This window comes from Canis lupus, chromosome 18 (genome assembly GCF_003254725.2).
Source record: "Canis lupus dingo isolate Sandy chromosome 18, ASM325472v2, whole genome shotgun sequence".
Taxonomy (NCBI): domain Eukaryota; kingdom Metazoa; phylum Chordata; class Mammalia; order Carnivora; family Canidae; genus Canis; species Canis lupus.
This window is the reverse complement of record NC_064260.1, coordinates 16,167,854-16,186,482: the sequence shown is the minus strand read 5'-3', so window position 1 is coordinate 16,186,482 and position 18,629 is coordinate 16,167,854. Positions and strand designations below refer to the sequence as shown.

Below are 18,629 nucleotides of genomic sequence, written 5' to 3'. Positions count from 1 at the left end.
AGTCGTAGCTCCCAGCCTGCAACACTGTCCAGAGAAAGACAGTCCTATCACCACAGAGTAATCCAAGGCTCGCACTTCAGTTTGTTGCCTGATAACCTCCGCTATGACCCAGAGGCCACCCCACTCTGAGTGACAGAGAAGCTTACATTCTTCCCCGTTTTCTTTCTTCTGTAGGAGTCTCCCATCCACACACTGCAGGGACATACAAACACGCAAGGAGATAAAACTGAGCAATCCTGTAGCATCAGTCACAGGCTTAAAAAAAATCCCTCGTCTCCCACATAACAATCTATAAAATTGATGATTGTGTAATCAGCAATCAGGAGAAGGGCAAATATTGAAGCCAAAATAGAGCCACAAAAGCAAAATATGCATAGTGTTAAAATTCTACAATCTGCCTAGATTCATTTCTTACCCTCTCTCCTCTGTAATGTCTAATTTTTTGCTCCGTGGGTAGAATACAGTTGCCTTCTTTGCCCTAATGTCTGCTTTTTTCCCAGAAAGTTGCTTTTCTCTTGGACTCATGGCAGCCTTCCATGCAGTCCCTCCCCGTCCTTCCCCAGTGCTCACTGAATAATGGAAACTCTTTTATTCAATCCAGGGCACTAGCTCTCACTTGACTCCTCACCCACTAATCAATCACTCATTGCCCAAGGATTCCCAGTAAACTCTGGCTCCCCTTCCTCCCCTGCCACCACATCTCTCTAGCTCTCATCACACAAAGGCACATGACCGCATAGCCAACCTAGATAAGAATAACGTGAAACAAAAGACGGATTAAAATTTTTTTAATTGCATTACAGACCACATCATAGTCTATTGGGTCCATATTAGTCACTGTATCTACCCAGCATAAGATAAAGGTTTTATTTTATTTGCCCAAGGATTAGGTGAAACTAATTGAGCCACAGGGAATTCCCTGCCCTGGCTCTGGCTGGAGGAAAATTGCCTTCAGTGAATCTCTCTTTCTGTTTAATCACACACATCACCTTGCTAGCGAGGCTATGTCACTGATAATCTTCCATCTCATCACTTGGTCGTTTTTTGTTAATTACTTTTACTCTTTCTACAGTGAGTCTTCCTTTTCTTGTTACCTGCGTGACTAAACTCAATACAAAGTAGACTTTGTATCTACTCCCCAAATGGAGTAGAACTAGGCCGTCACCTTTTGCTCAAAAATATTGTTTCGGCATCTGCTATGTCACCTTTCTAGAAGTCATATTTGTTCACATCATCACATCTGAAAAAGATGGACTGCATGACATTTCCTACCAGGTGACAAATCCCAACAGAGAAATAACCGGCTTCACCTGTTTTATTAATTATTTTTTCCTTGATCTTAATGAAAAGATGGCCACATGTAATTTTTCCCAATATTATATAAAGGTAGAGAGATAAAAGTGAAAATCAACAATTGTTCCACCACCTAGAAATAACCACTGACAATTTACATATCCACAGAGACATATTCCTTGTGTACACATCACACACACACACACACACACACACACACACACACACTTGAATACAATATTTCAGAAAATCTCAAAAGCAGTTGGCTTTGGGTGGTTGCACTAGGGATAATTTTTAAATACTTCTTTAGATCTTTCTCTGCTTTCCACAGTTTTTTTTTTTTAATTCATGAGAGACACAGACAGAGAGAGGGAGAGAGGCAGAGACACAGACATGGGACTTGATCTCCAGTCTCCAGGATCACGCCCTGGGCCGAAGGCAGGTGCTAAACTGCTGAGCCCCCCAGGGATCCCCTTTCCACAACTTTTTAACTGTCCTTGCATGGTTACAAGTCATAGTAAAAGAAAGCCAGAAACTAACAAGTCTAACCAACCGAGGAGCTGTGGTGTCAGTGCCAGGAGAGGTCATGTGGCAGGGTCGGCAGGGGCAGCTGCGTGGTGGGCTGCAGGCAGGGAAGGGGATGTGCGTGGGGGTGGAGAAGGGGCTGCCCAGGAAGGAAGTTCCCAAAAATTATTCCTAATTCTCTGCTCCTGCTGTTGTCCTCTCAGAACTTTGACACTTATGCACCTTCACAGTGACTTCCGCATGCATTTATATTTTCCAGGACTTAGTTTGGGACCTTTCGATAAAGAGAAAATTATCTAGATCTTTCGCCAATGTCAAGAAGTGAGGAATAATTTATACATATTTCCTTAACTTCTGCTATTTGGATCATTATGAAAAAATCCCACTCCCAGGTAGGATGTAGCGGGCAGGAAAGATGTGATGATTATCTGCATTGCCTCCACCAGGCTCAGGGGGGAGGAAGCGCACACATCTCTGCAGGGCTAGGGCTGACTCCCCACAGGCCACTGTTTCCATCCAGCTCTGCTAAATTACACTCCTGCGCCAAATCCAGGAAACTCCCCTTCTTCCCTAATGAAGCATTTATCACCCCTTCCACACCGAATCTACAGCTTGTTCCCTCTCCTGCAACTTCATATCTCAGTACCATCCATCTCTTCCCTTTGTTTTCCTTTAGGAGGGAGGCTTGTTATATATTGCCTGTATAATGCTTTAATCATGGATTATGGGTTGCTTTACAGCTCCCCGAATACCTTGGCAAGGTCTCTATATAAATAAAATTATTATTATTAAAATCAATTAATCAGAGGCACAATTCACTTTTCAGTGTCTGACATCCTGAAAGCTTAGCGATGCAGAGAAGTCTTTTTTGTTCACCTCCAGTGGAACAACATTTTGGGGAATCAACAATATAAAACATGGGACTATAGAGGTCCTTAGTTAGATTATAATTTGTACGTACATATGGATGCATTTCTTTTTGTTGACTCATTAAGGATCAATGATTGATCGGCACTGCAATAAGATAGGCTACTGAGTAATTATGTTTGGGAAGTGCTAGTGAGGCTGGTCATATAATTTGCAAGCCATTTTAATTCATACTCAGCAAAAGAAAGGAGAAACAGCTCATTGTAGAATTTGAATCGCTCATCCACATCAATTGCTTTTGATAGGGTCTCTCTGGAGCAGCTAATTATTTGATTTTTCCTTTTTTTCTTTTAGTGAACTTTTGATTGAAGCATGCATAACAGATAAATGGAAAACTGCACAGATCACAAGTGTATAGCTCAATAATTTTCACAAAGGAAGCACAAAACAACTACCACCCAGATCAAGGCATAGAACATTCCCCCTCTCCAGAGGCCCTTTCTACCCCTTCCCATTTATCACACTTACTCAAAGGCAATCCTGACTCCCATCCTCAGATTAGTTGTGTCTGTTTTGGAACTCTTCTTTCTTTTTTTTAAAGACTTATTTATTTATGGGGAGGGGACCGGGGAGGGCAGGAGTGAGAGAAACTCAAGCAGACTCTGAGCTGAGTGTGCAGAGCCGCAGACAGGGCTTGATCTCAGGACAGGGGCTTCACCTGAGCGGAAACAGAGAGTCGGGTGCTCAACCAACTGCGCCACCCAGGTGCCCCTGGAACTTTCTTTATTTGGTATAACACAGGATGCATTCTGTGTCTGCCCAATGATTTGGCTTTTATGGGACTTCGGTTTTTCATTTATTATTTATTAAGTACCTGCCATGAGGCGGGAATCACATTAAGGGCAGGGACTATAAAGACCTATTAGAGACCACCCCGGGCTTGACAGCCTTTCAGTCCTTGCGGGGGGAGGGGGTGGGGAGACATATACCTGCACACAGATGGTGGCAGGTGCCTGTTAGCGGTTCTCTGAAGGAAGGCAGTGGGGCTCCAAGTAAACGGGGTTCCGTCCCACTGGGGTTCAGTGTGTAGATTAAAGAGGCTCTCCAGACACGTCTTCATACGTCTTATGAAATTCTCTCTTGACGAAAGAGTAGGAGGACATAACAGCATTGTTCGGAAAATGCTGGAGGGCCTTCCCTTCCCTTTCAGCTAATTCCATCCTCATCTCCCTTCTAGTTTTTCCACCGCCCACTCCCGACCCTGTTCTCCTCTACTTTCCCTTTCTCTCAACTCTCCCATCTTCCTTGGTCTCCTCTCATGAGGATCTGCAGGTTCTCCACCACCCCCTACCCCACATGTTCTGGATCCTTCCCTTCTGACTGACCCCAGGTTCCGGGGTGAGAGGAGACAAAGGCCTGAAGCCTCTGTGTTCTCTGCTCATGTGTTGTGTGCATCCACCCCCGGGTGGGCTTCCTTGGGGGTCGTGGGTTGCAGCACCACTGGTGGCTGAGGGCTGAGCAGGTGAAAAGGAAAGATAAAAGGAAGGATAGACGTGAGTGCAGGCTAAACACAAGGGATGAAATGGCTAAACCATTTCAACTAATTCTTTAATGGCTTCCCTCAAATCCTGTGGCCAATCCAACTGAGTGTGGGTGATTTAATATCTACCGTGCTCCTTTACCACTGCCAAGTGCCATTCAATTTCGGGGGCCGAGGTGGAGTGGATAGAGTTCTTTGTTTTGTTTTGGCTCCAGCCAATACAGCCTTCTCTCCAAAAACCCGAAAGGTGGTTTGTGGTGATGGCTCGTCCACCGAGGGGATGCTGCTCTTGTGTCTCCTGCCGGAGGGATCCTCCCTGTTCAGTGTCAATAGGAGACCATTTGAAACACCAGCAAGGGACCTGGGCCTCCTGCTTCATCATTATGCCAAGAATTCCCAGCCTGTATTTCTTTTTCATCTGATTCCAACGGGGTGGTTTTTGTATTTTACCCACTGGCTGCTTAAATTGGAGACTTGGCTGAAAATGAACTGGCTGAAGTTCAATCCAGACAAGATGAATGCCCAGCATTGGTAAACTATAGAAATTGGAAGAGATAGTCCTGGTCCCTCCTACGTGGGATTTTCCACGGGGGGATGTTGGTGTTCCAGAGGACAGAATGGGACCGCCATTTGGCAAGTGTTAGGTTGTGTTAAGAGGCAGAGGAGTGAGATGGTGAACATCAAAGGGCTCTGGATGAAACCATCTGAGTTTAAACCCTGGCTGCATCAACAAGCTGGGTGGCAGTAGGCAAGTTGCTTAAACCAAAGCCTCTTCACCGGTCTGTCACTTGGGTAGTAATGCAGGCCTCTTAGGCTGCACTCCGTGGAATGCGTATGGGAAGGGCTTGGTGCAAGATCTAGCACAGCAACTTGGGTGACGTGTGTCTTTACCTCTTCTGGATGGGATTCTGTTTTTAATTTTTTACACTAAAATTTTTTTAATTGATGTATTAGTGACTTATATTAGTTTCAAGCATACAACATAATGACTTGATATTTATACGTGTGGTGAAATGATCACCACAATAAGTCTAGTTGACATCCATCACCATACATAGTTACAGAACCTTTTTTTGGGGGGGGATGAGAGATTTTAAGATCTTACTAAGATCTTTTGAGAGCTTTTAAGATCTTACTAAGATCTACTCTTAGTAACTTTCAAATATGCAATACAGCATTATTAACTATAATTGCCATGTTGTACATACCACTAGCCTGTTCTCTGTATCTATGAGATTTTATTTTTTAGATTCTACATATAAGTGAGATGATATGGTATTCGTCTTTCTCAGCCTGACTTATGTCACTTAGCATAATGTCCTCAAAGTCCACTCATGTTGTTGTTAATAGCAAGATTTCATTCTTTTTTCATAGTCAATAATACTCCATTATGTATATGTGTGTATTATATATAAAGGATATTATATATATGTATATTATACATATACATATTTATACATATATTGGATAAAGTAATAAAAATATATAAATATATAAAAATATATATAAAGGATAAAGCATATGTATTGGATATGTATCACATTTGTTTATCTATTCATCATTAATGGACACTTAGGTTGTTTCCATATCTTGGCTATTGTGAATAATGCTGCAATGAATGTGAAGTGAATACATCTTTTTGAGTTAGTGTTTTTTTTTTTTTTTTTCAGATAAATACCTGGAAGTGGAATTGCTGGATCATATGGCAGCTTTACTTTAATTTTTAGAGGAAACTCCATACTGTTTTTCATAATGGCTGTACCAATTAACATTCCCACCAGTACACAAGGGTTCTCTTTTCTCTATATCCCCTCACCAGTATTCTTTTATCTCTTGTCTTTTTGATAATAGCCATTCTAATAGGTGTGAGGTGATATCTAATTTAATTTGCATTTCTCTGATAAATGATGATATTGAGCATCTTTTCATGTACCTGTTGGCCATCTCTCTCTTCTTCAGAAAAACATCTATTCAGGTCCTCTCCTATTTTAATCAGACTGTTTGGTTTTTTGTTATTTAGCTATATAGGTTCTCTATATATTTTGGATGTTAATCCCTTATCAGATATAATTTGCAAATATTTTCTCTCATTCAGTAGGTTGCCTTTTCTTTTTTTTTTTTTTTAAGATTTTATTTATTTATTCATGACAGACACCAAGAGAGAGGCAGAGACTTAGGCAGAGGAAGAAGCACGCTTCCTGTCAGGAGCCTGCTGTGGAACTTGATCCCAGGACCCTGGGATCATGACCAGCAGGTTGCCTTTTCATCTTGTTGATGGTTTCCTTTGCTCCGTAGAAGCTTTTTAGTTTGACGTAGTCCCACTTGTGTATTTTTGCCTTTGGCGTCAAATCCAAAAAAGCATTCCCAACACCAATGTCAGAGAGCTTACCACCTATGTCTTCTAGGATCTTCATGGTTTCAGGTCCTACATTTAAGACTTAATCCATTTTGAGTTGATTTTTGTGTATGGTGTAAGACAGTGATCCAGTTTCTTTCTTTTGCATGTGGCTGTGCAAAAGAAGTTTCCCCAGCACAATTTATTGAAGAGACTGTCCTTTTCTCATTGTCTGAGGTTGTTTTAAAACCACATGCTGCTCTGGTGCTAAATGCAGAAGCTTGCTGATTTCAGGGCCCTATGATCAAAGGCAGATTTTTGAAGGGGTCAGATTTTAAGTCCAATTGAAGTTTAAATTTCAGAAGGAGTATGGTTGAAACTCAAAAAATGTAGCTCTCTGGTTGCATGTCTGATGAACAGACCTTTCAGAATGCTAAAGGCCCCAACACCTCTCCAATAGACAGTACGTGTGTAAGGGTCTTCTGGGCTCATCCTGAGCCATCACCAGGATCTAGGCACTGATGACAGAAGATTGATCCTACAAAAGAATCTCCTTTTTCTTCTTCTAGCTGAGACTTCCAATAAAAATCAGAAATCATAGCTTAACTAATATGGCTCTGAGGTTATAATGGCAGAAAAAAAAGGACTTGAGGCCAAAAATTTCTCTGTTTCTCTTACATGCTATGTCTTCATAAGTCAGGAAATCCTGTCAGTTCTACCCTAAAAATAGAACTAGAATCTACCTACCTCTCGTCACCTCTCTCACTACCACCATAGACCAAACCATCATCCTCTCTCACATGGAATAGCCTCCAAACTGGTCTCCCATCGTACTCTACCTAAACACAGCAGCCTGGGTGGTCATTTAAAGTACTCAAGGCCCTCTATGATGGGCTTTCTGTTTCACTCAGAGTAAAAGCCAAAGTCCTCACAGTGGCCCTAGGAGGTCTGGGTTCCCATTCCCTCTCTGACATCATCTCCTACTTGCTCCCCTTGACCACCCGGGTTCCCTGCTCCTCCCTGACCTGTCCTCCCAGCTATCACAATCCAGCTCTTTGCACTAGCTCTTCCCTCAGCCTGCACCATTCTTCCCCCTAAAGCCACATGACGTACAAACTTCTATTCAAATATCACTTCTCATTGAGGCTTACCCTTAACCACAGTATTTTAAATTATCCTCATTACACACACACACACACACACACACACACACACACACACACGCACATACACACCACCTCGGGCACGCTGGTACTCCTACCTAGTGCCTTTCTATCACTGATTTACTGCTCTACATTTGTGTACTTTACTTGCTCATTCTGCTTATTGTTTACTATTCATCTCCTTCCACTAGAATGTCACCTCCATTTTTTTTGCTGTTTTATTCACTCTATGTATTCATTCATGTATTCTAAGCATCTAGAATATTTAACAATACATATTTGTTAAATGAATGAACTAATCACATAACCAAGGTAGTTAGCTAACTTCGAAATAATCTGACCTCCCAACTGATAACTCAGACTGTCCAGGATGCATTTAATACACAACCCAAGAACAACCTGTACTTCCAAGTGCTCTAAATTCAGTTCCGCTAAGAGTGCGCTCCTTGGCAACAGAGTTGTTTACATTCAAGATTGATTTTGACCAGTGCTTCTAAAATTATCTACAGTGAGGATTTTGTTTTACAGATTCAGTCATTTATTTGAGAGAGAGAGAGAGAGAACCAGTGGGAGGGGCAGAGGGAGAGAATCTCAAGCAGACTCCACACTGAGCAAAGAACCCCACATGGGGCTCCATCTCACAATGCTGAGTTCACAACCTGAGCGGAAACCAAGAGTCAGATGCTCCACTGACTGTGCCACCCAGGTGCCTGTGCAGTGAAGGATTTTTAATTACAACCTGCAGTGGACTAATATTTTTAAACGTTACAATAAAAATTAATTACTAGAAAAATAAAATTTAAAAACACACACATAATAGTTGAGTTAATAAATAAAATATATTATTATTGGGTTCAATGTTAATATGGTTACTTTGTCCAACTGTGATAAAAATTCCGAACACTTAATTCCTACCCTATGTCATGGTGGACACGTGGCGACAGTGCAAGGAGCACTAGTCTTGTCTATGCTTCAGGGTCCCACTCCTCTCCTGCCTTCCAGGCTCTCACGCTGCCCTTGCGCCCTCAGGTTAACGAGGGGTGGCCTATGTGTTTTGCTAACCCTGTCCACAGTTTCTTTCTGGAGGAAGCTTCCAGAGAGCTTCTGTGGAATTTTTGCCAATGGTAGTTTAACAGAAGCCCAGTGAGTTGACCTTTGGAATGTGGAGATAAAGCCTTATCTTTCCAAAGTCTTTTATTCTTCTGCTGGGGAACAGCAAGGCCATGGTTTTTGCACTTTATTTTATATTTCATTATGCTGCTGTTACCAAAGCCATATTTCTTAAAATGCAGCATGCCTGACAAGGTGTGTATGTATATCAGGGAACCTCCAAAATATATCTCAAGTTTTTTCCCTATGCATGAAAGTCACAGACAGTATATTTTTCTGATGTCACAGCAGTTGATAGTCTATCACTGGGGTACAGGAATCCAGAGGATCATATCCACGAAGTGGTGTGACCATCTTTAAATTGCCACAGATGTTTTTTGGGGAAGGAAGTGAAAATATGATTTAGAAAATAAAGAATGTGATCCACTCATATTTCTCTAGACATTTACAAAATATATCCAGGCGTCAGAGTTCACATTCAGTAGGCTGCAATTTCTCCTCTTAACAATACCCCAATTGAGCTTTTGTGAAATTACCAGGCATTTGTTTTCACTTTATGTACAGGGATTTCTCCATGGAGATATGGCCATAACATGAAGGCATCCAATATAGAAAATGACATGCAATGCCTTTATTCTTGCAGTTTAATTAATGCCGTGACAACCAGTTGGCACAGCGCACGGAGGAACGGAGGCCTCTGTAGGGAACCGCCCGATCCGCGCAGCGAGGAGATTGTCAAACTCTTCCTGGGGCCGACGGGGCAAAACCCGAAGCTCCCTGTGCAGCATCCCTATCATCCGTGAGCTAAATCCCAAAGAGAACAAGCAACTTGCAAAATGGGGTTGTCTAATCTAACAAAGAAGAAAGCTGACAGCAGCCGAAGTCCTAAGTCTTTCTGCATTTCACATTTCTAGAAAATGGTTTTCCCACCTTCAAAAAAATAATCCTTACCTATCAGTGCCTCGAGTTCTCCAAGGGACTTAGGTTTCTTTCCTTCCTTTGGGGGGTGACTGCCTGAGCAGTCGGGTTTAGGGGTGTCGGCTGTAGGGGTGAAGGAGACAAAGTCCCTGCTGCCAGGTGAGGCGGTGGGGATGGACAGGCAGCATCAGACCTGGGCAGGGGGTGACGGTGACGTGGGAGGCCACCGCAGATGGGGGTGCAGGGGACGGCTGCTGGGATGTCTGAGCTGACACCTAAGGGAAGAGAGTGAAGAAGCACCGGGAAGGAGTGTTCCAGGCCTGGCGGGGAGAGAGGGCAAAGCAGGAGCCTGTTTGCTGGGCTGGAGGGGGGCCGGAGGTGGTGTGTGTGTGGGGGGGGTGCACAGGGAGCAAGGGAACAGGTGCAAGGCGGGTGGGGGAGTGTTAGGGGCCCATCCCTGACGCTGCTTCTCCATGCTATCAAACCGAAGCCCCTTCTACATAAATGTTTTCAAATGGCCCTTTGACTCTCTTGTAATAAAATCTGTTGCTAATACAACCTTTACTCATAACTTTTAAAAATGAATACAATATCCTAACTCCAGGAAGAAGTAGAAGCCCTTCAGTCAAGTATTCCCCAGCCATACCAGAAATTATGATGATTTAGTAAGATCATTGCACCCGCACGTAAAATCCCTGTGAATCTGAAGCGAACTGATGCCAGCGTGCTGGCGACGCAATAGCATAATGTTGCCGTCAGTATAGAGATTTTCTGAAATAGCCACTAGATTTCGAAGACTAGCTTTTTGTGTTCCTGGATAACTAGGTGCACGGTAAGAAGCAGTTTGTGCTTACGTGTTAAATGGACTCGGGATCTAAGCTTAGGTCGTAATCAATAGATTTCAGGACGTTCAAAAGTCTGCCTGCAAACGGGACAATTTTGGGTTGCATCCCGTCTGGCGTCCCCGGTCCCCACCAAGTGCCAGCAGCGCCTCCACTGCTTCCCATAAACCTCCCAGCAGAAGCACTCCCGCCTCGGAACCCACTGGGTGGACCAGGACGGGGCTTTGGGTTCTAGGGGACGGCGTTAGGGGTCTGCGGCATCGCTAGAGGCCCGTGCAGTCCGCGGAACTCCATGCAGGGACACAAATGCCCCATGCGGGCCGCGTCCAGGAACAGCCGCTGCGCGGGAGCCACTGCGCCTGAGCCGGGCGAGGGCGGCCGAGGGAGGGAAGGCGCAGGTTTATTTAATTCTAATTTATTTAAATTTAAATAGGCACAGGTGCTCGTGGCCGCCGTGTTGGACGGAACAGCTACAAACACTGATTCCCCACGAACCGTTTTTTCCTTTTGCACTGGTCCCTCCCTTGCCTCATTTTCACGCTCCTTTGGAGTCTCCTGGTGCACCCACCTGCCCTCAAACACCGGGGCGGGGCCGGACGGCGGGACCGGCCGTGGCCGCCCCTTCCTGCAGGGCTCCCCGGGGCTCCCCGCCCCCGCCCCCGCCCCGCGGCCCCCCATGGAAGCGCCCCTCCCTGCGCAGGCCCCGAGGGACCGCGGGGGGTGGGGGTGGGGGTGGGGGGGTGGCATCCCCATCACCAAAATCCCCAGGGACACCGGCCCGGGCGCCAAAGCATCTTTGCAGGCGGCTCGGGGCTGGGGGGGGGGGGCACCCTGGGGTGTCCGGGCGGGCCCAGCGTGGGGACCCACGAGGGCTCACGAGGGCTCCGAGGCGGGGGAGGGCGGCAGGCGGCGCCCAGGAAGCCGGGCCTGGACCTCTCACCTGCGGAACTGGGAGGCACGGGTCGCGTGGTCCTGCGTCCAGCGGCGGGGGGAGCCTCGAACCTTCCACGGTCTCGGCGGGTCTCGGCGGGTCTCGGCGTCAGGGCCTCCCGTGCGGGCGGGCGAGCCCCTCGGCCTGACACCGCCGAGACCTCGCTCGCTGCTCCTTCAGGGCCCTGGCCGGTCCCACGGGGTCAGAGGTCACGCCACCACCTCCCCGGAGCGCAGGGCTCGCCCTGTTTAAGGAGCATCTGTGCCTGAGGACGGAGGGTTTTATTCAAGACATCGATACACCCGAGTCTGGCCAGAGGCCGTGGGGGCCTCCGCGCTGCCTGCAGGCCGCGGAGCATCTCGCAGACGGGCGGCGGCCCAGGCTCCCTGACCGCCCTTCCTCAGTTTACCGTGTTGCCCGTGCAGTGGCCCCCGTCCTGCCGAGTGTGGGCTTTGTCCCAGCCGGGTCCGGCCTCCCTGCCGCCGGCTCGCGGGCCCAGCACACGCTCCCCCGTGACCCACGTGCTCTGCCCACCTCTGCGGAGTCCGTGAAGCCGCCGCCGGCACTGCCCAGAAGGGACGAGCTCTCCGAAGCAGCGTTCCTGGGTGTCTGACGCGGCACCTCCGAGGGCCCGTGGCTGGGAGCACCCTCCCGGGCACTGCGGCCCCTCGACCTTTGTGATTTGACAGCCCTCTACTCCTCCCAGGTGACATTCTCACTGGCATCCGGGACCCAAATTGCCCTGGCGCCTACCTCGGCCTTCCCTTCTTTCCACCACTGCTCCCTGCAGGATTTCCTTCCCGGTCAGAGCTTCAGCTCCCGTCCACAAACTGATGAAAAATCTACCCCAAATCGACTCCAGCTCCGAATTTCTTCAGAGATACTCGGCATCTCAGAGGTAGCTAACCACTGTAGGGCAAGCCTGACACAGGAAGAATCATCTCGAACAACACAAAGTAATACATGACGAGCCCTAAATCATCTGTTAAAATCAAATGGTTTCCTGACCTTGCCACCTGACAAAGCCGGACACACCACCTTGATCTGTCAAACCAGTCCTCAGTGAAGGTGGTTGCGTTACTTCGGTGTCTCGCTCAGGCTTCTGTGGACACGAACACCAGCTGTAAGTCAGCGTCCTCGTTTCAAAAATCCTTCAACAAACAATGAGCCGGAAACAGTCTCCTCTTCACCTGACATGAGAATAGGTGGAGGAAAACTCTGAAGGAATAGAATCAACTGGACTAATTAGATGTCCTCCATACACAGCCCCACCTCTGCCCCAAGCATAATCTTTTTGGACAGCCACCGTGCCAGCCCGTGGGAAGCTGGGAAGGTCAACCACCCGGTCCCCATCATCCAGCACGCACGGTGGCATTACAGTTTCCTGGGACTCCTTGCACCCAGCAGTAAATATTCAGTAGACGTGGTTATAAATATACCGTCTATAAGCGACATCCTGAATTTATTGAGGACATGGCGGGATGATCCTTCAAGTAAGTGATTCTGTGTCAGATGAGGAAACCCTCTGTGATGGGGGCACCTGTCTTTGTTTTTTTCTAAATGCTTATGTTTGCTGTTATTTGTCTAGATGGGTTATTTTCCACTGTATCTACTCTTCTTTCCTGCCCACTGATAATTTAATTTTACGGCTTGCGACACTGATTTGCAACCAAGATAATTGTAAAGTATCCTGAATCCTCCATTCGTCCCACGCAGCACATTTATAGACCCAGTTCTCACATGAGACCTAACCTAAGTCCCAGTCTCCCCTGAGCACTCCTCACCCTTGAGGATGCTGCTACCGAATTGTCCTTTTATGGGCTTAATATTTTATTTTATTTTATTTTATTTTATTTTATTTTATTTTATTTTATTTTATTTTATTATTTTATTATTTTATTTTATTTTATTTTATTTTATTTTATTTTATTTTATTTTATTTTAGAGAGAGCATGAGTGGAGAGGAGGGCAGAGGGTGAGGGACAAGCAGACTCCTTATGGAGCAGGGAGCCCGATTCGGGGCTTGATCCCAGGATCCTGAGATCATGACCTGAGCCAAAGGCAGATGCTTAACCAACCGAGCCACCAGGGGCCTCTGGGCTTAATATTTTCATCAGCGCACTTTTAGATGTATTGGTTTATAAAAACTAGTTTGGGAAAGGCTTTTTTTTTTCCCCAGAAGACTTAATTTTGATATAGACATGCCTTGACTCTTCTCATTCAATTAGTTTGTGAATTTACAGATACAAGGCCGGGATGTTCAGGACATAATTTTCAAACCCTTGCTGTGTTCTTAATAATGTCACAAGTCATAGATTTTAAAAGTAGCGTGTTATGAGCCGTGCCTTTTCTTCCTCTGTCAGCATTTAAAACAGATTCCCGTGACAACTGAACCCCGCTTGCTGCTCATGACTTACAAGACTGAAAACCCAGCTAAGCTTGATTTGCAGGGGCACCAGCTCCACGGCAGCCCCACCCCATGACCCAAGAGCATTTCCGGCGGGAAGGAGACATGCCTTCCCCACACAGGAGCTTCTTGATTGAATTCCCTCCCGAGCTACTCAAGGGCAAGCCCTCAAATGAGGAACAGTCTGAAGCCCACGAACACGCTGGGCTCTCTGGAGTTCAACACCATGCAGATATGCGGACTCTGCACTTGGCAAAGGTAAACTAAGAGCCCCCCACCGCCCAACTGACATCTGACGTGCCTACATTCCCTTTAACTAGGGTTCCCAGGTTTATCTCAAGGACTCAACCTGTGACATATGCAGTTTCTAGAGAACACAGTATTGAAAATATATTGATCAACCCAGATTCATCAAAACGATAGCCAGAATAATAATAATGTAGGGCTTGGGTTTGAAACCTGGCTCTGCATCTTACCAGCTATGTTTGGAATAACATTTTTTCTTTTTTTCAGAGGTGGGGGTGCCCCTGTTGCAGGTTTGTCCCTACCATTTTTTAATTGAAGTATAATTAAAATACAATTTTATACTAGTTTCAGATGTGCCATATATTGACTCTGCAATTTTGTACATTACTCAGTGCTCATCATGGTAAGTTCAGTCACCAACTTGTCACCGTCCCACGTTATTATGATATTAACTGACTATATTCCCTACGCTGTACTTTTCATCTCCATGACTTATTTATTCTACAACTGAGGTTTGTACCTCTTGATCTCAGTTTAGAGGAAATAACCTCGTAACCACTCCAAAGCCTTGGTTTCTTCCTTGATTAGAAGAAGAGTATCTTCCTTTCAAGGTTGTTGATATTGTAGCAGAATTTTTTTTAAATGGGAAATAAAAACCTAGCATTTTCTTTTCCCCTCTTGATTTTTGCCTTTTATTTTGCTATTATGAATAAAACCATTATAAACTTTTGGTTTCTTTTGTTTCATTTTTGTTGGGTGAAGATTTTCATCTCTCTTGAATAGAATCTTAGGAGAACTGCTGGATTGTATGGTGAGTGTTTAACTTTTTACAAAACTGGCGAAGTGTTTTCCTAAGTAGCTGTACCATTTGGCATTCCCACCAACATCAACAACACGAGAATCCCTTCTGGTCGCTCTGAAGCCTTGCTAGCACTTATTATTTTCAGTTTGTTGTTGTCTGTTTGCTATCTTTAGCTAATCTCATCTGTGTGTAGAGGTATCTCACCATGGTTTTAACATGCATTTTTCCACAAATTTATGATGCTGAGTATCTTTCCTGTGTTTTCTACCCTCTTAATATACTTTTTGATAAAGCATTTGTTGAAATCTTTCATTAAACTGTTAATAGATTGTTTGTTTTATTTTTATTATTGAGTTGCATGAGTTCTTTATATATTCTGGTTACCAGCCTGGTTCCTTTTGCCAGTATGATCTCCCAGTCTGCTAGTTTTCTTTTCATTTTCTTAACAGTATCCTTGAAGAAAAATTTTAATTTTGATGAAGAATGACTTATCATTTATTCCTTATGTGTTCTATCATTTATTCCTTATGTGTTCTGTGATTTTTGTATCCCAATAAATCTTTGTCTAACTCAAGATTGCCAAGATTTTCTCACGTTTCCTTTGAGAGTTTTATAGTTTAGGTTTTAAATTTAGATCTACAATACATTTTGAATTAATTTTTATATACGATTCAAGTTATGTGTCAAGGTTCTTTTTGCATCTTTGTGTGTGTATGGATGTCCAATTGTTCCAGCATCATTGAAAAGACTATCCTTTCTCCATCGGATTATCCTGGCATCTCTGTCAAACATCAACTGGTATTATCTATAATCAATTTATAATGTATTTATAATATATACAATGTGTATTTCTGGAGTCTCTATTATGTTCCATTGACTAAGTATATATACTTTAAATCTGTTCATGTAAATTCTCCAATTTTTTCTTTTTAAAAAATTGTTTTGTTTATTTAACTTCCTTCACATTTCCTTGTAGGTTTTATAATCCACTTTGTCAATTTTTACAACAGCAAAAAAAAATCCCACTGAACGTTATTGCGTTGATTTTACATATAAATTTGGGGAGGAGTGACATCTTAACAATGTTGAGTCTTTCGATTTATGAGCACAGTATACAGTTAGCCCTTGAACAGCACAAGTCTGAACTCCATGGGTCCACTTATATGTGGATTTGTTTTCAATAAATACAGTACAGTTCTGTATATGTATTTTCTCTTTTTTATGATTTTCTTAACAACATTTTCTTTTTCCCTAGCTTATTTAAGGTAAGAGTATAGCACATAATATATATATATATATATAACATACAAATTAGGTGTTATTCAACTGTGTACGTGATTGGTAAATCTTCAAGTCAACGGTAGGCTATTTAGTAAAGTTTTTAGGGAGTCAAAAGTTATACATGAATTTTTGACTTCTAAGTGCATTTATGAGTCCTAGAAGGTTTTTTGTAGATGCTTTTGAATTTCTTACATAAAATTTCTCTGCAAATACTAACAATTTTATTTTCTTCTTTTTCTATCTGCATGATTTTTATTTCCATTTCCTCTGTTATTATATGGGCTGGAACCTCTCGTATGTTTATTTATCAGGATTATATTTAATAGGAATGGTAAGAGTATACTTTATAGGAGTACTGAAAGTACACATCTTTGCCTTATTTGTGATGCTGACGGGAAGCATTAGATCCTTCAATATTAAGTATGATGCTAGCTGTAGGTTCTTCACAAGTACCCTTTTTCAAGTACAAAAAAAATCTCTCTCATTTACATGGAGTTGTGTTTTTTTTAAGTCATCAATGGATGTTGAATTTTGTCAAATGATTTTCTGCAACTATTAAAATAGTCATGTGGTTTTCTTTAATCCATTGACATGATGAATTATACTGATTGATTTTTGAGTGTTAAATCAGCCTTGCATTTCTCGAAAAACTCCACTTGGTCATGATGTATAATTATTTTTATATGTTTACTGGCTGTGATCCATTAATATTTTGCTAAGAATTTTTTGTCTTTTAAGGCATAGTGGTCTGCAGATTTCTTGTTATGCCTTTGGTTTTAGTGTCAGTTATGCTGGCCTTCTAAAATGAGTTGAAAGTATTCTCATGTTTTCTCTTTTCTGAAAGAGTTTGTATAGGCTAGAAATTGTGTATTAATTCTCCATTAAATAATCATTAGAATCATTAGTGAAGGATATGGCTATTCTATTTCTTCTTGTTTCAGTAGTCTATGTTTTAGGAATTGGTCCATTTCATTTAAATAATCAAATTTATAGGCAAAGAATTGTTTATAGTATTCTCTTTTATCCTTTTAAAGGCTGTACAATCAGTGGTTATGTCCTTTCTCACAGTAATTTATGTCTTCTCTTTTTCTTGGTTAGCTTGACAACAGATTTGGCTAATTTTTCCCAATGGTAGACAGATTTTTTTCTGTTTCTTTCCCTTAGCTGCAGTGTGTCCCTAAAGATTATTGGACTTGGTGCCTTCCTCCAGTGGCCAGTGGTGTATGCCTTTTTTTCATGAAGAGGTAGGAGAGCAACACATGAGAGAGGCTTCATGCCTTTCCACAGCACCTGCTTCTCCTGCCCCAGGTCTGCACAGTAAAGGATTTCTTCAGTCTCTCGTCCTCCAATCTTTCTTGCGAACACTTGGTAAAGAGCCTGTGAATGCATGCAAATTGTCTTTGTATCTGCCATCTCCCAGGAATTCTATATTCTCATACCAGCCCACATTCAGTCTTTAGTAATTTGTTAAAAATCTCAGCTGAATTCTTTTTTTTTTATTTTTATTTTTTATTTTATTTTATTTTTTTTTTTACTCAGCTGAATTCTTATCAGCTTATATGACACCCAGCATCTGACCCAGGTAAACAAATGTTCATGTCCCATTTTTCTTTGATTTCAAGTCCATCTGTCTTTCTTTAGATTTCAAGCTAGTTTATTGCTCTGCTACCTCAGCTATTTGATGGGCTCAAGAGATGTCATGATTTTTCACACTTTTTCCAGATACAAGGTTAGGAATGTTCTGATTTTCTACATTCTAAACAGAAGCTAAAAGTGCAGCTTTTGGTATAGCAAATATTTTTTTTCAATATTTATCAGGAAGAAGCATCACATGCACTTTGCATTCACATATGAGGGACAATTATATATATTCATGGTCTTACTCTAGAATTATGCTAATTCTCCTGCTCTCTGTTGCAATATAGCCAAAGGGCCCTGAGCCATCTGGATATCATGTAAAACATAATGTTGGTTTACTGTGTGGATGATATGGTATTAATTGGGCCAACTGAGAAAGAACTTCAAGGAAGCTGGATGCCTTGGTATGACCACACATGTCCTCCATGTGCTGGATGGGAAATCCTCATGAAGATTCAGAATCCTTCCACATCAGTGAAGTTTCAGGCAGCTGGTGGTCTGGGATAAAATGTGACATCCTATCCAAAGTAAATGTAAGTGAGGCACCTGGGTGGCTCAGTCGGTTAAGTGTCTGACTCTTGATTTCAGCTGTCATGATCTTGGGGTCATGAGATAAAGCCCCATGTCAGGGTCTGTGCTGGGCGTGAAGTCTGCTTAATAGTCTCTTTCCCTCTGCGCTTCCTCTCCCATTCTCCCTTAAAAAAAAAAAAAGTAAATTTGAATCTATCACC

At 43.3% G+C, this 18,629-nt stretch overlaps 1 protein-coding gene across 3 annotated transcripts in view; it reads right to left on the bottom strand.

The window, feature by feature from the left end:
- The window catches only part of ORC5 (origin recognition complex subunit 5), a 132,776-nt gene that overhangs the window by 24,811 nt on the left and 89,336 nt on the right, over nt 1-18,629 (bottom strand). Inside the window, exons 14-15 of one of the 3 annotated variants that reach the window (XR_007403464.1) lie at nt 12,533-12,714; nt 11,534-12,446 (exon numbers count right to left, since the gene is read on the bottom strand). Coding sequence is in view for 1 of the 3 variants with exons in the window: in XM_049096308.1 (XP_048952265.1) it covers nt 18,524-18,593 (70 nt within the window). In the remaining 2 variants the exon portion in view is untranslated. Of the gene's footprint in view, nt 1-11,533; nt 12,715-17,782; nt 18,594-18,629 lie in introns of those variants that run through there. The other 2 variants (XR_007403463.1, XM_049096308.1) reach the window with 2 other exon arrangements.